Raw genomic sequence first — 25,061 nt, forward strand, 5'->3', positions numbered from 1 at the left:
CTATAGACTCACATGTACTGGACACACTATAGACTCACACGTACAGGACACACTATAGACTCACATGTACTGGACACACTATAGACTCACATGTACTGGACACAATATAGACTCACACGTACTGGACACACTATAGACTCACATGTACTGGACACACTATAGACTCACATGTACTGGACACACTATAGACTCACATGTACTGGACACACTATAGACTCACACATACTGGACACACTATAGACTCACATGTACTGGACACACTATAGACTCACATGTACTGGACACAATATAGACTCACACGTACTGGACACACTATAGACTCACATGTACTGGACACACTATAGACTCACATGTACTGGACACACTACAGACTCACATGTACTGGACACACTATAGACTCACACATACTGGACACACTATAGACTCACATGTACTGGACACACTATAGACTCACATGTGCTGGACACATTATAGACCCACACGTACTGGACACACTACAGACTCACATGTACTGGACACACTATAGACTCACATGTACTGGACACACTATAGACTCACATGTACTGGACACACTATAGACTCACATGTACTGGACACACTACAGACTCACATGTACTGGACACACTATAGACTCACATGTACTGGACACACTATAGACTGACATGTACTGGACAGACTGTAGACTCACATGTACTGGACACACTATAGACTGACATGTACTGGACACACTACAGACTGACATGTACTGGACACTATAGACTGACATGCACAGGACACACTATAGACTGACATGTACTGGACACACTATAGACTCACATGTACTGGACACACTACAGACTCACATGTACTGGACCCACTATAGACTGACATGCACTGGACACACTATAGACTGACATGTACTGGACACACTATAGACTCACATGTACTGGACACACTACAGACTGACATGTACTGGACACTATAGACTGACATGCACTGGACCCACTATAGACTGACATGTACTGGACACACTATAGACTCACATGTACTGGACCCACTATAGACTGACATGCACTGGACACACTATAGACTCACATGTACTGGACACACTATAGACTCACATGTACTGGACACACTACAGACTCACATGTACTGGACACACTATAGACTGACATGTACTGGACACACTATAGACTCACATGTACTGGACACACTACAGACTCACATGTACTGGACCCACTATAGACTGACATGTACTGGACACACTATAGACTGACATGTACTGGACACATTATAGACTCACATGTAGTGGACACAATATAGACTCACATGTACTGGACACACTATAGACTCACATGTACTGGACAGACTGTAGACTCACATGTACTGGACACACTATAGACTGACATGTAAAACACACTGACACAGATAGAGAATCAGGTAAAACACACTGACACCAATAGAGAAACGGGTAAAACTGTCACGTATACTCCCACTCCGGGCTCTAGGTCTTCAGGCTGCTGATTATCCCACACACCTGTCACCATCGTCTCACACACCAGCGCATCATGACACTCACCTGGACTCCATCACCTCCTTGATTATCTTCCCTATATCTGTCACTCCTCTTGATTCTTTCCTCAGGTGTTATTGACTCTGTTTCATGCCGGTGCGTTGTTTGTGTTTCGTGTTTATTGTTTTGTTTATTTAATAAAACATTCACTCCCTGTACTTGCTTCCCAACTCTCAGCGCACATCGTTACAAAAACACACTGACACAGACAGAGAAACAGGTAAAACACACTGACACAGACAGAGAAACAGGTAAAACACACTGACACAGACAGAGAAACAGGTAAAACACACTGACACAGACAGAGAAACAGGTAAAACACACTGACACAGACAGAGAAACAGGTAAAACACACTGACACAGACAGAGAAACAGGTAAAACACACTGACACAGACAGAGAAACAGGTAAAACACACGGTACAGATGCACATCCTGTTGAGGTGTAATATATCTACTCTGTTGTCGTTGTACATAACAGAATGTCCTGTAGCCTGTCATGGAGACGTGTACATAACAGAATGTCCTGTAGCCTGTCATGGAGACGTGTACATAACAGAATGTCCTGTAGCCTGTCATGGAGACGTGTACATAACAGAATGTCCTGTAGCCTGTCATGAGGATGTGTACATAACAGAATGTCCTGTAGCCTGTCATGAGGACGTGTACATAACACAATGTCCTGTAGCCTGTCATGGAGACGTATACATAACAGAATGTCCTGTAGCCTGTCATGAGGATGTGTACATAACAGAATGTCCTGTAGCCTGTCATGAGGACGTGTACATAACACAATGTCCTGTAGCCTGTCATGGAGACGTGTACATAACAGAATGTCCTGTAGCCTGTCATGGAGACGTGTACATAACAGAATGTCCTGTAGCCTGTCATGGAGATGTGTACATAACAGAATGTCCTGTAGCCTGTCATGGAGACGTGTACATAACAGAATGTCCTGTAGCCTGTCATGGAGACGTGTACATAACAGAATGTCCTGTAGCCTGTCATGAGGATGTGTACATAACAGAATGTCCTGTAGCCTGTCATGGAGACGTGTACATAACAGAATGTCCTGTAGCCTGTCATGGAGACGTGTACATAACAGAATGTCCTGTAGCCTGTCATGGAGACGTGTACATAACAGAATGTCCTGTAGCCTGTCATGGAGACGTGTACATAACAGAATGTCCTGTAGCCTGTCATGGAGACGTGTACATAACAGAATGTCCTGTAGCCTGTCATGAGGATGTGTACATAACAGAATGTCCTGTAGCCTGTCATGGAGACGTGTACATAACAGAATGTCCTGTAGCCTGTCATGGAGACGTGTACATAACAGAATGTCCTGTAGCCTGTCATGAGGATGTGTACATAACAGAATGTCCTGTAGCCTGTCATGAGGATGTGTACATAACAGAATGTCCTGTAGCCTGTCATGGAGACGTGTACATAACAGAATGTCCTGTAGCCTGTCATGGAGACGTGTACATAACAGAATGTCCTGTAGCCTGTCATGGAGACGTGTACATAACAGAATGTCCTGTAGCCTGTCATGAGGACATGTACATAACAGAATGTCCTGTAGCCTGTCATGGAGACGTGTACATAACAGAATGTCCTGTAGCCTGTCATGGAGACGTGTACATAACAGAATGTCCTGTAGCCTGTCATGGAGATGTGTACATAACAGAATGCCCTGTAGCCTGTCATGGAGACGTGTACATAACAGAATGTCCTGTAGCCTGTCATAAGGACGTGTACATAACAGAATGTCCTGTAGCCTGTCATGGAGACGTGTACATAACAGAATGTCCTGTAGCCTGTCTTGGAAACGTGTACATAACAGAATGTCCTGCAGCCTGTCATGGAGACGTGTACATAACAGAATGTCCTGTAGCCTGTCTTGGAAACGTGTACATAACAGAATGTCCTGCAGCCTGTCATGGAGACGTGTACATAACAGAATGTCCTGTAGCCTGTCATGAGGATGTGTACATAACAGAATGTCCTGTAGCCTGTCATGGAGACGTGTACATAACAGAATGTCCTGTAGCCTGTCATGGAGACGTGTACATAACAGAATGTCCTGTAGCCTGTCATGAGGATGTGTACATAACAGAATGTCCTGTAGCCTGTCATGGAGACGTGTACATAACAGAATGTCCTGTAGCCTGTCATGGAGACGTGTACATAACAGAATGTCCTGTAGCCTGTCATGAGGACGTGTACATAACAGAATGTCCTGTAGCCTGTCATGGAGACGTGTACATAACAGAATGTCCTGTAGCCTGTCATGGAGACGTGTACATAACAGAATGTCCTGTAGCCTGTCTTGGAAACGTGTACATAACAGAATGTCCTGCAGCCTGTCATGGAGACGTGTACATAACAGAATGTCCTGTAGCCTGTCATGGAGACGTGTACATAACAGAATGTCCTGTAGCCTGTCTTGGAAACGTGTACATAACAGAATGTCCTGCAGCCTGTCATGGAGACGTGTACATAACAGAATGTCCTGTAGCCTGTCATGGAGACGTGTACATAACAGAATGTCCTGTAGCCTGTCATGAGGACGTGTACATAACAGAATGTCCTGTAGCCTGTCATGGAGACGTGTACATAACAGAATGTCCTGTAGCCTGTCATGGAGACGTGTACATAACAGAATGTCCTGTAGCCTGTCTTGGAAACGTGTACATAACAGAATGTCCTGCAGCCTGTCATGGAGACGTGTACATAACAGAATGTCCTGTAGCCTGTCTTGGAAACGTGTACATAACAGAATGTCCTGCAGCCTGTCATGGAGACGTGTACATAACAGAATGTCCTGTAGCCTGTCATGGAGACGTGTACATAACAGAATGTCCTGTAGCCTGTCATGAGGACGTGTACATAACAGAATGTCCTGTAGCCTGTCATGGAGACGTGTACATAACAGAATGTCCTGTAGCCTGTCATGGAGACGTGTACATAACAGAATGTCCTGTAGCCTGTCTTGGAAACGTGTACATAACAGAATGTCCTGCAGCCTGTCATGGAGACGTGTACATAACAGAATGTCCTGTAGCCTGTCATGGAGACGTGTACATAACAGAATGTCCTGTAGCCTGTCTTGGAAACGTGTACATAACAGAATGTCCTGTAGCCTGTCATGGAGACGTGTACATAACAGAATGTCCTGTACATCAAAAGGCTGACATTTTGATTGTGTGGGTTATGGAGTATATTTACATGTTAGTCATTTAGCAGATGCTATTATTCAGAGTGACTTACAATAAGTGTGTTCATCTTAAGACACTGTAGCTCGGTGAGACAACAACACATCACAATGGTATCAGGTACATTTTCCCTCAACAAAGTATTTATCAGCAAAGTCCGTGCTTGTGGAGAAAGAGAAGTACCTTTTTTGGGGTGGGGTTTCAGATGTTTTCGAAAGATGGACAAGGACTCTTCGGAAAGCATTCAGACCCCTTGACTTTTTCCACATTTTGTTACATTACAGCCTTATTCTAAAATGGATTAACTACATGTTTTTCCTCATCAATCAACATTACAATCCTTATTTACATAAGTATTCAGGCCCTTTGCTATGAGACTCGAAATTGAGCTCAGGCGCATCCTGTTTCCATTGATCATCCTTGATGTCACGTTCTGACCTTAGTTAATTTATTATGTCTTTGTGTTAGTTTGGCCAGGGCGAGAGTTGGGGTGGGTAGTCTATGTTCTTTTTTCTATGTTGTGTTTATGTGTTTGGCCTGGTATGGTTCTCAATCAGAGGCAGGTGTCGTTCGTTGTCTCTGATTGAGAATCATACTTAGGCAGCCTGTTTTCCCCATTTTAGTTGTGGGTGATTGTTTTCTGTCTCTGTGTCTTCACCAGACAGAACTGTTTCGTTTTTCGTTTCTGTCTTTCACTTTGTTATTTTATATTTTCGTGTTCAGTGTCTTTTCATTAAAAATGACAAACACCTACCATGCTGCACATTGGTCCGATCTGTCATACTCCTCGTCAGAGGAAGACAAATTTTGTTACACTTGAGATGTTTCTACAACTTGATTTGAGTACACCTGTAGTATATTTAATTGATTTGACATGATTTGGAAAGGCACACACCTGTCTATAAAAGTTCCCACAATTGACAGTGCATGTCAGAGCCAAAACCAAGCCATGAGGTCGAAAGAATTGTCTGTAGAGCTCAGAGACAGGATTGTGTCAAGGCACAAATCTGGGGAAAGTTACCAAAACATTTCTGCAGTGTTGAAGGTCCCCAAGAACACATTGGCATCCATCATTCTTAAATGGAAGAAGTTTGGAACCACCAAGACTCTTCCTAGAGCTAGCCGCCCGGCCAAACTGAGCAATCGGGGTAGAAGGGCCTTGGTCAGGGAGGAGACCAAGGATCCAATGGTCACTCTGACAGAGCTCTAGAGTTCCTATGTGGAGATGGGAGAAACTTCCAGAAGGACAACCATCTTTGCAGCACTCTACCAATCAGGCCTTTATGGTAGAGTGGCCAGACGGAAGCCATTCCTCAGTAAAAGGCACGACAGCCCGCTTGGAGTTTGCCAAAAGGCACGTAAAGACTCTCAGACCATGAGAAACAGATTCTCTGGTCTGATGAAACCAAGATTGTGGTCCTGTGGTCCTGTGTGGCTCAGTCGGTAGAGCATGGCGCTTGCAACGCCAAGCGTCGTGGGTTCGATTCCCGCTGGGACCACCCATATGTAAAAGTAGTGGCCCCAGCCGACTTGTAAGTCGCTTTGGACAAAAGCGTCTGCTAAATGGGATATATAAGATTGAACTCTTTGGCCTGAATGCCAAGCTTCACGTCTGGAGGAAACCTGGCACCATCCCTACGGTCAAGCATGGTGGTGACAGCATCATGCTGTGGGGATGTTTTCAGAGACAGGGACTGTGCGACTAGTCAAGATCGAGGCAAAGATGAACGGAGCAAAGTACAGAGAGATCCTTGATGAAAACCTGCTCCAGAGTGCTCAGGACCTCAGACTGTGGAGAAAGTTCAGCTTCCACAGGACAATGACCCTAAGAACACAGTCAAGACAACGCAGGAGTGGCTTCGGGACAAGTCTCTGAATGTACTTGAGTGGCCCAGCCAGAGCCTGGACTTGAACTCGATCGAAGATCTCTGGAGAGACCTGAAAATAGCTGTACAGTAACGCTCACCGTCCAACCTGACAGAGCTTGAGAGGATCTGCAGAGATGAATGGGAGAAACTCCCCAAATACAGGTGTACCAAGCTTGTAGCATCATACCCAAGAAGACTCTAGGCGGTAATCACTGCCAGAGGTGCTTCAACAAAGTACTGAGTGAAGTGTCTTAATACTTAATACTTATGTCAATGTGATTTGTAAGGTCAACAGGTGTGTGGGTGTGTGTTGTGAATCCTCATGAGTGTTAATAGTGAAGGAGTGTCAGTAGAGATAAGAATTGGCTCTCAGTAGATGTATTCTGTTCCTCATATCTGTCTCTGTCTCTCTATGACTGTGCTGCTGTTGGGGCAAGGAGGAGCTCACAGACGGACACTATTTCAATCTACAGTAATACACCACCTTTAGGGTGGTCTTACTCTCTCTGTTCACCTGCCCTAAACTGTTATATCAGGCTCTGAGGTCACTGTCAGGTCATGGGGGAGTCCGACACCTGAGTGACCTTTCACTAACGAATGAGTCATGTCTGTAGGGGGAGGGGGGTGGTGGTCATCCAGTCATATTCAAAGGGAATACTTCCTCTAGATAGCCTAGCTACCTGTCCACTCTGCTCCTAGAGCTTAAAACTCCCATGTATGGTCAGTCATGGCTGCCGCTTGCTCAGATTTTCTGTTTCTAACCAGGAGGCGGGGCTTTCTGGTTGAGTGGGAGGAGTCCTACACATGAAGGCCATTGACTTCCCCATCAGCTCAAAGTCTGTCTGATAGCGAGAGAGATAGTGTGGTCCTGGCAGGGGACAGTTGGACTACAGTACACTCCCTTAGTGGATCCCTGTTAGTGATACTAAGATAGAGCCTGTTTGCCCTTGACTCTAGTCCTTCAGGTGAATTAGTAACAGACTCTACTACCAGGGAATGTGCTGAAAAACTAACCACTTCTCACCACTGGTGGACCCCTACACACACACACACACACACACACACACACACACACACACACACACACACACACACACACACACACACACACACACACACACACACACACACACACACACACACACACACACACACACACACACACACACACACACACACACACACACACACACCTGGGTGCAGGTTTTGGTTGTTGACATAGCACTACACAGCTGATTCAAATAACCAACTCATCATCAAGCTTTGATGATGTTTCCCAAAACTCTCATCTTCACATGACAATGTTACACTAACACAAACAAAGGACCAGCCCTATTCAGGAACCAAATCCTAGAGGATGGGTTGATGCACTGTAGTCAGAGTGCCAGGGAGGAAAAACAAAACGTGCACCCAGGGGGGGCCGGGGGGGGGGGGGGCCATGGACGAGTTTGGGAAGCCCTGACCAACACAACCTCTCATTGACAAAGGGTTTATTACAGTCTACCTCTGTGTTTTCTAATCCTCCTCCACCCCATCCTCTCCCTCTCCTCTTCCTCCTCTCCTCTCAGAGTCTCATCCCTGAAGCCCATTATGGCACATCCCACAATGCACCTGCTGCTGCTCAGCCTCCTCATCGCCACCGTGAGTTTGAGTTGTATACTGTATTACTCTACATACATGAACTCTTACGTTGATATTTGACTGTCACTGTTTGAGGAGTGAGACTTCTCTGGGTTCTGTTCCGGTTTGTTTCTGCAAGGTGAGCTTTGGCTCTGGTTGGCTTGGAAACGAGCCACAGGGCGTTGTGCCGCCCTCTGTGACTTATTAGCGTTACTGAAAGATTGAATGAAGGACAGACGCACAGGCTCACGCAGGCCAGACAGTCTCCTTCAGTGGAAATCTGTAGAGTCGGTCAATGAGTAACTGTCCTTCTGCAAGGACAGAGAGAACGTCTAGCCCATGCTGTAGTGTTTTGTCCTTGAGAACACCAAGGGTTTTACATTTTCATTACAGCCTGGCACACCGGATTCAACTCATCAAGGTGTTCATTTATAGTTGAGTGATTGAATCAGGAGTGCAAGTACCGGGCTGGTGCAAAAATGTACAACTCTGGAGCTTTTCAACGACTGGAGTCCAGGAACACTGGTCTACTGTATATTCATCACGTGTTGTGATAGGCTGCTGGGAAAGGCTTGGAGAAGGGACCACTGGAGAACAAGGTTCTAGACGTACCAGAGGGGACACCTGTACCCTACGCCCTCTACCGGGTAACACACACACACACACACACACACACACACACACACACACACACACACCTGTCCCCTTAATTTCTGGTCTATATATATTATATATATAATATATTCTCTCTCCGTCTGCAGTTCCAAGCGTCCCAGCCCGAGGTTGATGGGTTCAGATTGACAGGAGAGACTGAAGGAAAGATCAGCATCTCAGAGGACGGCTGGCTCTACCTGGAACAGACCCTGGACTGGGCCCACACACAGACACATACTCTGGAGGTGACACACACACACACACACACACACACACACACACACACACACACACACACACACACACACACACACACACACACACACACACACACACACACACACACACACACACACACACACACACACTGTAGAAGTTAACACACGCTGTAGAAGTTAACACACGCACACACACTGTAGAAGATAACACACACATACACTGTAGAAGTTAACACACACACTGTAGAATTTAACACACACTGTAGAAGATAACACACTAGAAATTAACACACACTGTAGAAGATAACGCACTAGAAGTTAACACACACACTGTAGAAGATTACACACACACACACACTGTAGAAGTTAACACACACTGTAGAAGTTAACACACACATACACTGTAGAAGTTAACACACACACTGTAGAATTTAACACACACTGTAGAAGATAACACACACACACACACTGTAGAAGTTCACACACACACTGTAGAACACACACACACACACACACACACACACACACACACACACACACACACACACACACACACACACACACTGTAGAGTTAACAGACACACACTGTAGAAGTTAACACACACAGACACACACTGTAGAGGTTCACACACACACACACGCATACACACACACACACGCACACACACACACACACATACACTGTAGAAGATAACACACACACACACACTATAGAAGTTAACACACACTGTAGAAGTTAACACACACTGTAGAAGATAACACACACACACACATTGTAGAAGTTAACACACACTGTAGAAGATAACACACACTGTAGAAGTTAACACACACTGTAGAGGTTAACACACACACTGTAGAAGTTAACACACGCAGACACACTGTAGAAGATAACACTCAGACACACACTGTAGAAGATAACACTCAGACTCACACTGTAGAAGTTAACGCACTAGAAGTTAACACACACACTGTAGAAGATTACACACATACAGACACACACTGTAGAAGTTAACACACACTGTAGAAGATAACACACACACACACACTGTAGAAGTTAACACACACATACACTGTAGAAGTTCACACACACACTGTAGAACACACACACACACACACACACACACACACACACACTGTAGAGTTAACAGACACACACTGTAGAAGTTAACACACAAAGACACACACTGTAGAGGTTCACACACACACACACGCATACACACACACACACACACACACACACACACACACACACACACACACACACACACACATACACTGTAGAAGATAACACACACACACACACTATAGAAGTTAACACACACTGTAGAAGTTAACACACACTGTAGAAGATAACACACACACACACATTGTAGAAGTTAACACACACTGTAGAAGATAACACACACTGTAGAAGTTAACACACACTGTAGAGGTTAACACACACACTGTAGAAGTTAACACACGCAGACACACTGTAGAAGATAACACTCAGACACACACTGTAGAAGATAACACTCAGACTCACACTGTAGAAGTTAACAAACACACACACACTGTAGAAGTTAACACTCACAGACACACTGTAGAAGTTAACACATACAGACACACACTGTAGAAGTTGACACACACTGTAGAAGTTGACACACACAGACACACACTCTAGAAGTTAACACACACACACACACACACAATAGAAGTTAACACTCACAGACACACACTGTAGAAGTTAACACACACAGACACACACTGTAGAAGTTCACACACACACTGTAGAACACACACACACACACACACACACACACACACACACACACACACACACACACACTATAGAGTTAACAGACACACACTGTAGAAGTTAACACACACAGACACACACTGTAGAGGTTCACACACACACACACGCATACACACACACACGCACACACACACACACATACACTGTAGAAGATAACACACACACACACACTATAGAAGTTAACACACACTGTAGAAGTTAACACACACTGTAGAAGATAACACACACACACACATTGTAGAAGTTAACACACACTGTAGAAGATAACACACACTGTAGAAGTTAACACACACTGTAGAGGTTAACACACACACTGTAGAAGTTAACACACGCAGACACACTGTAGAAGATAACACTCAGACACACACTGTAGAAGATAACACTCAGACTCACACTGTAGAAGTTAACGCACTAGAAGTTAACACACACACTGTAGAAGATTACACACATACAGACACACACTGTAGAAGTTAACACACACTGTAGAAGATAACACACACACACACACTGTAGAAGTTAACACACACATACACTGTAGAAGTTAACACACACACTGTAGAATTTAACACACACTGTAGAAGATAACACACACACACACACACACACACACACACACACACACACACACACACACACACACACACACACACACACTGTAGAGTTAACAGACACACACTGTAGAAGTTAACACACAAAGACACACACTGTAGAGGTTCACACACACACACACGCATACACACACACACACACACACATACACTGTAGAAGATAACACACACACACACACTATAGAAGTTAACACACACTGTAGAAGTTAACACACACTGTAGAAGATAACACACACACACACATTGTAGAAGTTAACACACACTGTAGAAGATAACACACACTGTAGAAGTTAACACACACTGTAGAGGTTAACACACACACTGTAGAAGTTAACACACGCAGACACACTGTAGAAGATAACACTCAGACACACACTGTAGAAGATAACACTCAGACTCACACTGTAGAAGTTAACAAACACACACACACTGTAGAAGTTAACACTCACAGACACACTGTAGAAGTTAACACATACAGACACACACTGTAGAAGTTGACACACACTGTAGAAGTTGACACACACAGACACACACTCTAGAAGTTAACACACACACACACACACACACTGTAGAAGTTAACACACACAGACACACACTGTAGAAGTTCACACACACACTGTAGAAGTTCACACACACACACACACACACACACACACACACACACACACACACTGTAGAAGTTAACACACACGTACTGTAGAAGTTAATACACAGACACACACACTGTAGAAGTTAACACACACAATGTTAAAAACTTCTTCAGGATTGGTGGGTCCCCTGCGGGACTGTTGAGCTAACGTAGGCTAATGCGATTAGCATGAGGTTGTAAGTAAGAAGAACATTTCCCAGGACATAGACATATCTGATATTGGCAGAAAGCTCACATTTTGCACTGTCCAAATTACAGTAGCTATTACAGTGAAACCATGCTATTGTTTGAGAGTGCACAGAAAAACAATTGTTCATTGGATCAGTCTAAAACTTTGCACATACACTTCTGTCATCTAGTGGCCAAAATCTAAATTGCAGTTGGAATAAAACACGATGGTCTTTCTCTTGCATTTCAAAGGTGATGGTACAAAAAAAATACAAAAGAACAGTTGTTTTTTTCTTTGTATTATATTTTACCGGATCTATTGTGTTATATTCTCTTACATTCCTTTCACATTTCCACAAACTTCAAAGTGTTTCCTTTCAAATGGAATCAAGAATATGCATATCCTTGCTTCAGGGCCTGAGTTACAGGCAGTTAGATTTGGCTGTCATTTTAGGCAAAAATTTAAAAAATGGGTCCGATCCTGAAGAGGTTTTAAACACACACAGACAAACACTATAGTATTTAACACACACAGACAAACACTATAGTAGTTAACATACACAGACAAACACTATAGTAGTTAACATACACAGACCACACAATGTAGTGGTGTTACAGGAATTAAATTCCTCTGTTTTAATACCCAATTAAAATCAAACACTCTGTCAATTCATAAGGATTTGTATGACCCTTATTTGTATAAAATTGATAGAGCCCAGTCTTAAAGTCAAACAGCAGCCTTTATTCACGAGAGTACTGCTCCTTACACATTTTACCACAGGTTATAAACTGAAAATGACATCATTAGTTTTAGTACCAGCCCGTGTCATCTCCGCTCTAGTACAAAGGCTGTATGGTTCTCACATTGTCTCTCCCTATTAAGATGATATATGACTGAGCCTAGGCCAGCTGGTGTAGATAAGCCTTCTAGCCAGTCTGGCTATAAGTTCATTCATTTCTATCAAGGAACAGACAGTCATTGTTCTAATTCTTGATTCTATTTGCACATATTATATTCAGTACTAAGATTAAAAATAAAATTCATGCATATACAGTAACATAATAGTATTCTGATTAGTACATATACAGTAACTGATTAGTCAGTCCTGATTGAAATGTATACATAATGTTATGAACTTGAGTGAAGACCCAAAAGCGGTTTTAACAGAAAACAGAGTTTTTTAATGAAAAAAACAGGAATGGCATAAATCCTCTTCCAACGCTGTCAGCGGAACAAAAGAACGTTAGTATAGTGCAGGATGCACCTGCCAGGCAGACTCCGACAGGACAGGACAAGGTGGAAGCAAACGAGACGACAGCTTGCTTCTGGCATCAAAAAACACAAACAAGAATCAGACACTGAAAGTAGCAGGAACAGAGAGAGAAATAGAGACCTAATCAGAGGGGGAAGAGAGAACAGGTGGGGAAGAGTGAAAGAGCTAGTTAGGGCAGATGTAGAACAGCTGAGGAATGAGAGACAGAGAAGGTAACCTAAAAAGACCAGCAGAGAGAGACAGAGTGAAGAGAAAGGACAGGAACAGACATAACAAGACATGACAGTACCCCCCCCCACTCACCGAGCGCCTCCTGGCGCACTCGAGGAGGAAACCTGGCGGCAACGGAGGAAATCATCGATCAGCGAACGGTCCAGCACGTCCCGAGAGGGAACCCAACTCCTCTCCTCAGGACCGTACCCCTCCCAATCCACTAGGTACTGATGACCACGGCCCCGAGGGCGCATGTCCAAAATCTTACGAACCCTGTAGATGGGTGCGCCCTCGACAAGGATGGGGGGGGAGGGACGAGCGGGGCGCGAAGAACGGGCTTAACACAGGAGACATGGAAGACCGGGTGAACGCGACGAAGATAGCGCGGGAGAAGAAGTCGCACTGCGACAGGATTAACGACCTGAGAAATACGGAACGGACCAATGAACCGCGGGGCCAACTTGCGAGAAGCTGTCTTAAGGGGAAGGTTCTGAGTGGAGAGCCATACTCTCTGACCGCAACAATATCTAGGACTCTTGGTCCTACGCTTATTAGCGGCCCTCACAGTCTGCGCCCTATTACGGCAAAGTGCCGACCTGACCCCCTTCCAGGTGCGCTCACAACGCTGGACAAAAGCCTGAGCGGAGGGGACGCAGGACTCGGCGAGCTGAGATGAGAACAGCGGAGGCTGGTACCCGAGGCTACTCTGAAAAGGAGATAGACCGGTAGCAGACGAGGGAAGCGAGTTGTGGGCGTACTCTGCCCAGGGGAGCTGTTCTGACCAAGACGCAGGGTTACGAAAAGAAAGACTGCGTAAAATGCGACCAACAGTCTGATTGGCCCGTTCGGCTTGACCGTTAGACTGGGGATGAAAGCCGGACGAGAGACTGACGGAAGCCCCAATCAAACGGCAAAACTCCCTCCAAAATTGAGACGTGAACTGCGGGCCTCTGTCGGAAACGACGTCAGACGGAAGGCCATGAATTCGGAAAACATTCTCAATAATGATCTGAGCCGTCTCCTTAGCAGAAGGGAGCTTATCGAGAGGAATGAAATGAGCCGCCTTAGAGAATCTATCGACAACCGTAAGAATAACTGTCTTCCCCGCTGATGAAGGCAGTCCGGTGATAAAATCTAAAGCGATGTGAGACCACGGTCGAGAGGGAATGGGAAGCGGTCTGAGGCGGCCGGCAGGAGGAGAGTTCCCAGATTTAGTCTGCGCGCAGACCGAACAAGCGGCGACAAATCGACGCGCGTCACGTTCCCGAGTGGGCCACCAGAAACGCTGGCGAATGGAAGCGAGCGTACCCCGAACGCCGGGGTGGCCGGCTAACTTGGCAGAGTGGGCCCACTGAAGAACGGCCGGACGAGAAGGAACGGGAACGAACAGAAGGTTCCTAGGACAAGCTCGCGGCGACGGAGTGTGAGCGAGTGCTTGCTTTACCTGCCTCTCAATTCCCCAGACAGTCAACCCGACAACACGCCCCTCAGGGAGAATCCCATCGGGGTCGGTGGAGACCTCAGAAGAACTGAAGAGACGAGATAAAGCATCAGGTTTGGTGTTTTTGAGCCCGGACGATAAGAAATAACAAACTCGAAACGAGCGAAAAACAGAGCCCAACGAGCCTGACGCGCATTAAGTCGTTTGGCTGAACGGATGTACTCAAGGTTCCTATGGTCAGTCCAAACGACAAAAGGAACGGTCGCCCCCTCCAACCACTGTCGCCATTCGCCTAGGGCTAAGCGGATGGCGAGCAGTTCGCGATTACCAACATCATAGTTACGTTCTGACGGCGATAAGCGATGAGAGAAAAACGCGCAAGGATGGACCTTGCCGTCAGAGAGAGCGCTGAGAAAGAATGGCTCCCACGCCCACCTCTGACGCGTCAACCTCAACAACAAACTGTCTAGAGATGTCAGGTGTAACAAGAATAGGTGCGGATGTAAAACGATTCTTAAGAAGATCAAAAGCTCCCTGGGCGGAAACGGACCACTTAAAGCACGTCTTAACAGAAGTAAGGGCTGTGAGAGGAGCTGCCACCTGACCGAAATTACGGATGAAACGACGATAGAAATTAGCGAAGCCCAGAAAGCGCTGCAGCTCGACGCGTGACTTAGGAACGGGCCAATCAATGACAGCCTGGACCTTAGCGGGATCCATCTTAATGCCCTCAGCGGAAATAACGGAACCGAGAAAAGGGACAGAGGCGGCATGAAAAGTGCACTTCTCAGCCTTCACATAAAGACAGTTCTCCAAAAGGCGCTGGAGGACGCGTCGCACGTGCTGAACATGAATCGAGAGAGACGGTGAAAAAATCAGGATATCGTCCATGTAAACGAAAACAAAAATGTTCAGCATGTCTCTCAGGACGTCGTTAACTAGTGCCTGAAAGACAGCTGGAGCGTTAACGAGGCCGAAAGGAAGAACCCGGTATTCAAAGTGCCCTAACGGAGTGTTAAACGCCGTCTTCCACTCGTCCCCCTCCCTGATGCGCACGAGATGGTAGGCGTTACGAAGGTCCAATTTGGTGAAAAACCTGGCTCCCTGCAGGATCTCGAAGGCTGAAGACATAAGAGGAAGCGGATAACGGTTCTTAACTGTTATGTCATTCAGCCCTCGATAATCCACGCATGGGCGCAGGGACCCGTCCTTCTTCTGAACAAAAAAAAACCCCGCTCCGGCGGGAGAGGAGGAGGAGACTATAGTACCGGCGTCGAGCGAAACCGACAAATAATCCTCGAGAGCCTTACGTTCGGGAGCCGACAGAGAGTATAATCTACCCCGGGGGGGAGTAGTTCCCGGAAGGAGATCAATACTACAGTCATACGACCGGTGTGGAGGGAGAGAAGTGGCCTTGGAACGACTGAACACCGTGCGCAGATCGTGATACTCCTCCGGCACCCCTGTCAAATCGCCAGGCTCCTCCTGTGAAGAAGAGACAGAGGAAACAGGAGGGATAGCAGACATTAAACAGGTTACATGACAAGAAACATTCCAGGATAGGATAGTATTACTAGACCAATTAATAGAAGGGTTATGGCGCACTAGCCAGGGATGACCCAAAACAACAGGTGTAAAAGGTGAACGAAAAATTAAAAAAGAAATGGTTTCGCTATGATTACCAGAGACAGTGAGGGTTAAAGGCAGCGTCTCACGCTGAATCTTGGGGAGAGAACTACCATCTAAAGCGAACAAGGCCGTGGGCTCCCCTAACTGTCTGAGAGGAATGTCATGTTCCCGAGCCCAGGTCTCGTCCATAAAACAGCCCTCCGCCCCAGAGTCTATCAAGGCACTGCAGGAAGCAGATGAACCGGGCCAGCGGAGATGGACCGGAAAGGTAGTGCGTGATCCAGAAGGAGAGGCCTGAGTAGATGCGCTCACCAGTAGCCCTCCTCTTACTGATGAGCTCTGGCTTTTACTGGACATGAGGTGACAAAATGACCAGCGGAGCCGCAGTAGAGACAGAGGCGATTGGTGATTCTCCGTTCCGTCTCCTTGGCCGAGATGCGGATACCCCCCAGCTGCATAGGCTCAGCATCCGAGCCGGCGGAGGAGGGTGGCAGTGATGCGGAGAGGGGAGCAACGGAGAACGCGAGCTCCTTTCCACGAGCTCGGCGACGAAGATCAAACCGTCGCTCTATGCGAATAGCGAGAGCTATTAAGGAGTCCAGACTGGAAGGAACCTCCCGGGAGAGGATCTCATCCTTAACCTCGACGAGGAGACCCTCCAGAAAACGAGCGAGCAAAGCCGGCTCGTTCCAGTCACTAGAGGCAGCGAGAGTGCGAAACTCAATAGAATAATCCGTTATGGATCGATTCCCCTGACATAGGGAAGACAGGGCCCTGGAAGCCTCCTCGCCAAAAACAGAACGGTCAAAAACCCGTATCATCTCCTCCTTAAAGTCCTGATACTGGTTAATACACTCAGCCCTCGCCTCCCAGACTGCCGTGCCCCACTCACGCGCCCGTCCGGTAAGGAGAGAAATGACGTAGGCGATGCGGGCTGCGCTCCTGGAGTAAGTGTTGGGCTGGAGAGAGAACACCACATCACACTGAGTGAGGAATGAGCGGCACTCAGTGGGCTCCCCAGAGTAACACGGCGGGTTGTTGATCCTGGGCTCCGGAGACTCGGAAACCCTGGAAGTGGGCGGTGGATCGAGGTGGAGTTGGTGAACCTGTCTTGTGAGGTCGGAGACTTGGACGGCCAGGGTCTCAACGGCATGTTGAGCAGCAGACAATTCCTCCTCGTGTCTGCCTAGCATCGCTCCCTGGATCTCGACGGCGGAGTGAAAAGGGTCCGGAGCCGCTGGGTCCATTCTTGGTCTGATTCTTCTGTTATGAACTTGAGTGAAGACCCAAAAGCGGTTTTAACAGAAAACAGAGTTCTTTAATGAAAAAAACAGGAATGGCATAAATCCTCTTCCAACGCTGTCAGCGGAACAAAAGAACGTTAGTATAGTGCAGGATGCACCTGCCAGGCAGACTCCGACAGGACAGGACAAGGTGGAAGCAAACGAGACGACAGCTTGCTTCTGGCATCAAAAAACACAAACAAGAATCAGACACTGAAAGTAGCAGGAACAGAGAGAGAAATAGAGACCTAATCAGAGGGGGAAGAGAGAACAGGTGGGGAAGAGTGAAAGAGCTAGTTAGGGCAGATGTAGAACAGCTGAGGAATGAGAGACAGAGAAGGTAACCTAAAAAGACCAGCAGAGAGAGACAGAGTGAAGAGAAAGGACAGGAACAGACATAACAAGACATGACACATAATTAGTCATCATTGATAAAAATTCCCTTAACAAGTAGTTAACATACACAGACAAACACTATAGTAGTTAACATACACAGACAAACACTATAGTAGTTAACATACACAGACCACACAATGTAGTAGTTAACATACACAGACCACACACTATAGTAGTTAACATACACAGACCACACACTATAGTAGTTAACATACACAGACCACACACTGTAGTAGTTAACATGCACAGACCACACACTATAGTAGTTAACATACACAGACCACACACTATAGTAGTTAACATATACAGACCACACACTATAGTAGTTAACATACACAGACCACACACTATAGTAGTTAACATATACAGACCACACACTATAGTAGTTAACATACACAGACCACACACTATAGTAGTTAACATGCACAGACCACACACTATAGTAGTTAACATGCACAGACCACACACTATAGTAGTTAACATACACAGACCACACACTGTAGTAGTTAACATACACAGACCACACACTATAGTAGTTAACATACACAGACCACACACTATAGTAGTTAACATGCACAGACCACACACTATAGTAGTTAACATACACAGACCACACACTATAGTAGTTAACATACACAGACCACACACTGTAGTAGTTAACATACACAGACCACACACTATAGTAGTTAACATACACAGACCACACACTATAGTAGTTAACATACACAGACCACACACTATAGTAGTTAACATACACAGACCACACACTATAGTAGTTAACATACACAGACCACACACTATAGTAGTTAACATACACAGACCACACAATGTAGTAGTTAACATACACAGACCACACAATGTAGTAGTTAACATACACAGACCACACACTATAGTAGTTAACATATACAGACCACACACTATAGTAGTTAACATATACAGACCACACAATTTAGTAGTTATTAACATACACAGACCACACAATGTAGTAGTTAACATACACAGACCACACACTATAGTAGTTAACATACACAGACCACACACTATAGTAGTTAACATATACAGACCACACACTATAGTAGTTAACATACACAGACCACACACTATAGTAGTTAACATACACAGACCACACACTGTAGTAGTTAACATGCACAGACCACACACTATAGTAGTTAACATACACAGACCACACACTATAGTAGTTAACATATACAGACCACACACTATAGTAGTTAACATACACAGACCACACACTATAGTAGTTAACATATACAGACCACACACTATAGTAGTTAACATACACAGACCACACACTGTAGTAGTTAACATACACAGACCACACACTATAGTAGTTAACATACACAGACCACACACTATAGTAGTTAACATGCACAGACCACACACTATAGTAGTTAACATACACAGACCACACACTATAGTAGTTAACATACACAGACCACACACTGTAGTAGTTAACATACACAGACCACACACTATAGTAGTTAACATACACAGACCACACACTATAGTAGTTAACATACACAGACCACACACTATAGTAGTTAACATACACAGACCACACACTATAGTAGTTAACATACACAGACCACACACTATAGTAGTTAACATACACAGACCACACAATGTAGTAGTTAACATACACAGACCACACAATGTAGTAGTTAACATACACAGACCACACACTATAGTAGTTAACATATACAGACCACACACTATAGTAGTTAACATATACAGACCACACAATTTAGTAGTTATTAACATACACAGACCACACAATGTAGTAGTTAACATACACAGACCACACACTATAGTAGTTAACATACACAGACCACACACTATAGTAGTTAACATATACAGACCACACACTATAGTAGTTAACATACACAGACCACACACTATAGTAGTTAACATATACAGACCACACACTATAGTAGTTAACATACACAGACCACACACTATAGTAGTTAACATGCACAGACCACACACTATAGTAGTTAACATACACAGACCACACACTGTAGTAGTTAACATACACAGACCACACACTATAGTAGTTAACATACACAGACCACACACTATAGTAGTTAACATACACAGATCACACACTATAGTAGTTAACATACACAGACCACACACTATAGTAGTTAACATACACAGACCACACACTATAGTAGTTAACATACACAGACCACACACTGTAGTAGTTAACATACACAGACCACACACTATAGTAGTTAACATACACAGACCACACACTATAGTAGTTAACATACACAGACCACACACTATAGTAGTTAACATACACAGACCACACACTATAGTAGTTAACATACACAGACCACACACTATAGTAGTTAACATACACAGACCACACACTATAGTAGTTAACATACACAGACCACACAATGTAGTAGTTAACATACACAGACCACACAATGTAGTAGTTAACATACACAGACCACACACTATAGTAGTTAACATATACAGACCACACACTATAGTAGTTAACATATACAGACCACACAATTTAGTAGTTATTAACATACACAGACCACACAATGTAGTAGTTAACATACACAGACCACACACTATAGTAGTTAACATACACAGACCACACACTATAGTAGTTAACATATACAGACCACACACTATAGTAGTTAACATACACAGACCACACACTATAGTAGTTAACATATACAGACCACACACTATAGTAGTTAACATACACAGACCACACACTATAGTAGTTAACATGCACAGACCACACACTATAGTAGTTAACATACACAGACCACACACTGTAGTAGTTAACATACACAGACCACACACTATAGTAGTTAACATACACAGACCACACACTATAGTAGTTAACATACACAGACCACACACTATAGTAGTTAACATACACAGATCACACACTATAGTAGTTAACATACACAGACCACACACTATAGTAGTTAACATACACAGACCACACACTATAGTAGTTAACATACACAGACCACACAATGTAGTAGTTAACATACACAGACCACACAATGTAGTAGTTAACATACACAGACCACACACTATAGTAGTTAACATATACAGACCACACACTATAGTAGTTAACATATACAGACCACACAATTTAGTAGTTATTAACATACACAGACCACACAATGTAGTAGTTAACATACACAGACCACACACTATAGTAGTTAACATATACAGACCACACAATGTAGTAGTTAACATACACAGAACATAAAATGTAGTAATTAACATACACAGACCACACACTATAGTAGTTAACAAATACAGACCACACACTATAGTAGTTAACATATACAGACCACACAATGTAGTAGTTAACATACACAGAACATAAAATGTAGTAATTAACATACACAGACCACACACTATAGTAGTTAGCATATACAGACCACACACTATAGTAGTTAACATATACAGACCACACAATGTAGTAGTTAACATACACAGAACATACAATGTAGTAGTTAACATACACAGACCACACACTATAGTAGTTAACATACACAGACCACACACTATAGTAGTTAACATATACAGACCACACAATGTAGTAGTTATTAACATACACAGACCACACAATGTAGTAGTTAACATGCACAGACCACACACTATAGTAGTTAACATACACAGAACATAAAATGTAGTAATTAACATACACAGACCACACTATAGTAGTTAACATACACAGACCACACACTATAGTAGTTAACATATACAGACCACACAATGTAGTAGTTATTAACATACACAGACCACACAATGTAGTAGTTAACATACACAGACCACACACTATAGTAGTTAACATACACAGACCACACACTATAGTAGTTAACATACACAGACCACACAATGTAGTAGTTAACATACACAGACCACACACTATAGTAGTTAACATACACAGACCACACACTATAGTAGTTAACATACACAGACCACACAATGTAGTAGTTAACATACACAGAACATACAATGTAGTAGTTAACATACACAGACCACACAGTGTAGTAGTTAACATACACAGACCACACAGTATAGTAGTTAACATACACAGACCACACACTATAGTAGTTAACATACACAGACCACACAATGTAGAAGTTAACATACACAAACCACACAATGTAGTAGTTAACATACACAGAACATACAATGTAGTAGTTAACATACACAGACCACACAATGTAGTAGTTAACATACACAGACCACACACTATAGTAGTTAACATATACAGACCACACACTATAGTAGTTAACATATACAGACCACACAATGTAGTAGTTAACATACACAGACCACACACTACAGTAGTTAACATACACAGACCACACACTATAGTAGTTAACATATACAGACCACACAATGTAGTAATTAACATACACAGACCACACACTATAGTAGTTAACACACACAGACAAACAATATAGTTGTTAACATACAGGTGATACAAGTTAGTATTTGATGTCCATCCATGTCATGGATGTGGACAGACAGGTGGAAACTGCCCACTAGGGGCAACAGTGAGTGCTGTTACCTTCAAGTAGGTTTGGGCATTGTGGACGGGGATAGTGGATGGGCGTAAGCATCTGCCTCTGATTCAAATCAAATCAAAGTGTATTTGTCACACGTGCCGAATACAACAGGTGACCTTACAGTGAAATGCTTACTTACAGGCTCTAACCAATAGTGCAAAAAAAAGTTGTGGGTGTATAGGTAAGTAAAGAAATAAAACAACAGTAAAAAGACATTTGAAAATAAGAGTAGCAAGGCTGTATACAGACACCGGTTAGTCAGGCTGATTGAGGTAGTATGTACATGTAGGTATCGTTAAAGTGACTACACATATATGATGAACAGAGAGTAGCAGTAGCGTAAAAGAAGGGTTGGTGGGTGGTGGGACACAATGCAGTTCTCTTCTCCTCTTAGCCAATGTGTGGGAGCACTGGTTGGTCGGGCCAATTGAGGTAGTATGTACATGAATGTATAGTTAAAGTGACTATGCATGTATGATAAACAGAGTAGCAGCAGAGTAAAAGAGGGGTTGGGGGGGCACACAATGCAAATAGTCCGGGTGACCATTTTGGTTACCTGTTCAGGAGTCTTATGGCTTGGGGGTAAAAACTGTTGAGAAGCCTTTTTGTCCTTGACTTGGCACTCCGGTACTGCTTGCCATACGGTAGTAGAGAGAACAGTCTGTGGCTGGGGTCTTTGACAAATGTTAGGGCCTTCCTCTGACACCGCCTGGTGTAGAGGTCCTGGATGGCAGGCACCTTAGCCCCAGTGATGTACTGGGCCGTACGCACTACCCTCTGTAGTGCCTTGCGGTCGGACGCCGAGCAAATACCGTACCAGGCAGTGATGCAACCGGTCAGGATGCTCTCGATGTTGCAGCTGTAGAACCTTTTGAGGATCTCAGGACCCATGCCAAATAATTTTAGTTTCCCGAGCCACTGGTGGAATAGGCTTTGTCGTGCCCTCTTCACAACTGTCTTGGTGTGTTTGGACCATTCTAGTTTGTTGTTGATGTGGACACCAAGGAATTTGAAGCTCTCAACCTGCTCCACTACAGCCCCGTCGATGAGAATGGGGACGAGCTCGGTGGTCCTTTTCCTGTAGTCCATAATCATCTCCTTAGTCTTGGTTACGTTGAGGGATAGGTTGTTATTCTGGAACCACCCGGCCAGGTCTCTGACCTCCTCCCTATAGGCTTTTTTGTCTATGTCGGTGATCAGGCCTACCACTGTTGTGTTGTCTGCAAACTTAATGATGGTGTTGGAGTTGTGCCTGGCCATGCAGTCGTGGGTTAACAGGGAGTACAGGAGGGGACTGAGCACGCATCCCTGGGGAGCTTCAGTGTTGAGGATCAGCGTGGCAGATGTGTTGCTACCTACCCTTACCACCTCTGGGCGGCCCGTCAGGAAGTCCAGGATCCAGTTGCAGAGGGAGGTGTTTAGTCCCAGGTTCCTTAGCTTAGTGATGAGCTTTGAGTGTACTATGGTGTTGAACGCTGAGCAGTAGTCAATGAATAGCATTCTCATATAGGTGTTCCTTTTGTCCAGGTAGGAAAGGGCAGTGTGGAGTGCAATAGAGATTGCATTATCATTCCAAAGGTTGCATGTTCAAATCCAGCAATAGAAAGTTGTTTCAGATTTTTCTTAAATTAAGCCTATCCCAAACCTTAACCCTTACCTTAACCATTCTGAGTTAATGTCTAACCTTAACCCTTACCTTAACCATTCTGAGTTAATGTCTAACCTTAACCCTTACCTTAACCATTCAGAGTTAATGTCTAACCTTAACCCTTACCTTAACCATTCAGAGTTAATGTCTAACCTTAAGAATTTTGAGTTAATGCCTAAGCTTAACAATTCTGCCTTAATACCTAAACTTAACCTTAAACACATCCAAATGTGACATTTGGAA

The 25,061-nt window shown here is 44.3% G+C and overlaps 1 protein-coding gene across 1 annotated transcript in view; it reads left to right on the top strand.

The window, feature by feature from the left end:
- LOC135520783 (cadherin-17-like) overlaps positions 1-25,061 on the top strand; it is a 39,944-nt gene that overhangs the window by 1,713 nt on the left and 13,170 nt on the right. The window contains exons 2-4 of the mRNA XM_064946567.1: positions 8,205-8,277; positions 8,814-8,903; positions 9,018-9,155. Coding sequence (XP_064802639.1) covers positions 8,227-8,277; positions 8,814-8,903; positions 9,018-9,155 — 279 coding nt within the window. The 5' untranslated portion in view covers positions 8,205-8,226. The remainder of the gene's footprint in view (positions 1-8,204; positions 8,278-8,813; positions 8,904-9,017; positions 9,156-25,061) is intronic.

The sequence above is a fragment of the Oncorhynchus masou genome, chromosome 29, assembly GCF_036934945.1.
Source record: "Oncorhynchus masou masou isolate Uvic2021 chromosome 29, UVic_Omas_1.1, whole genome shotgun sequence".
NCBI classification, from domain to species: domain Eukaryota; kingdom Metazoa; phylum Chordata; class Actinopteri; order Salmoniformes; family Salmonidae; genus Oncorhynchus; species Oncorhynchus masou.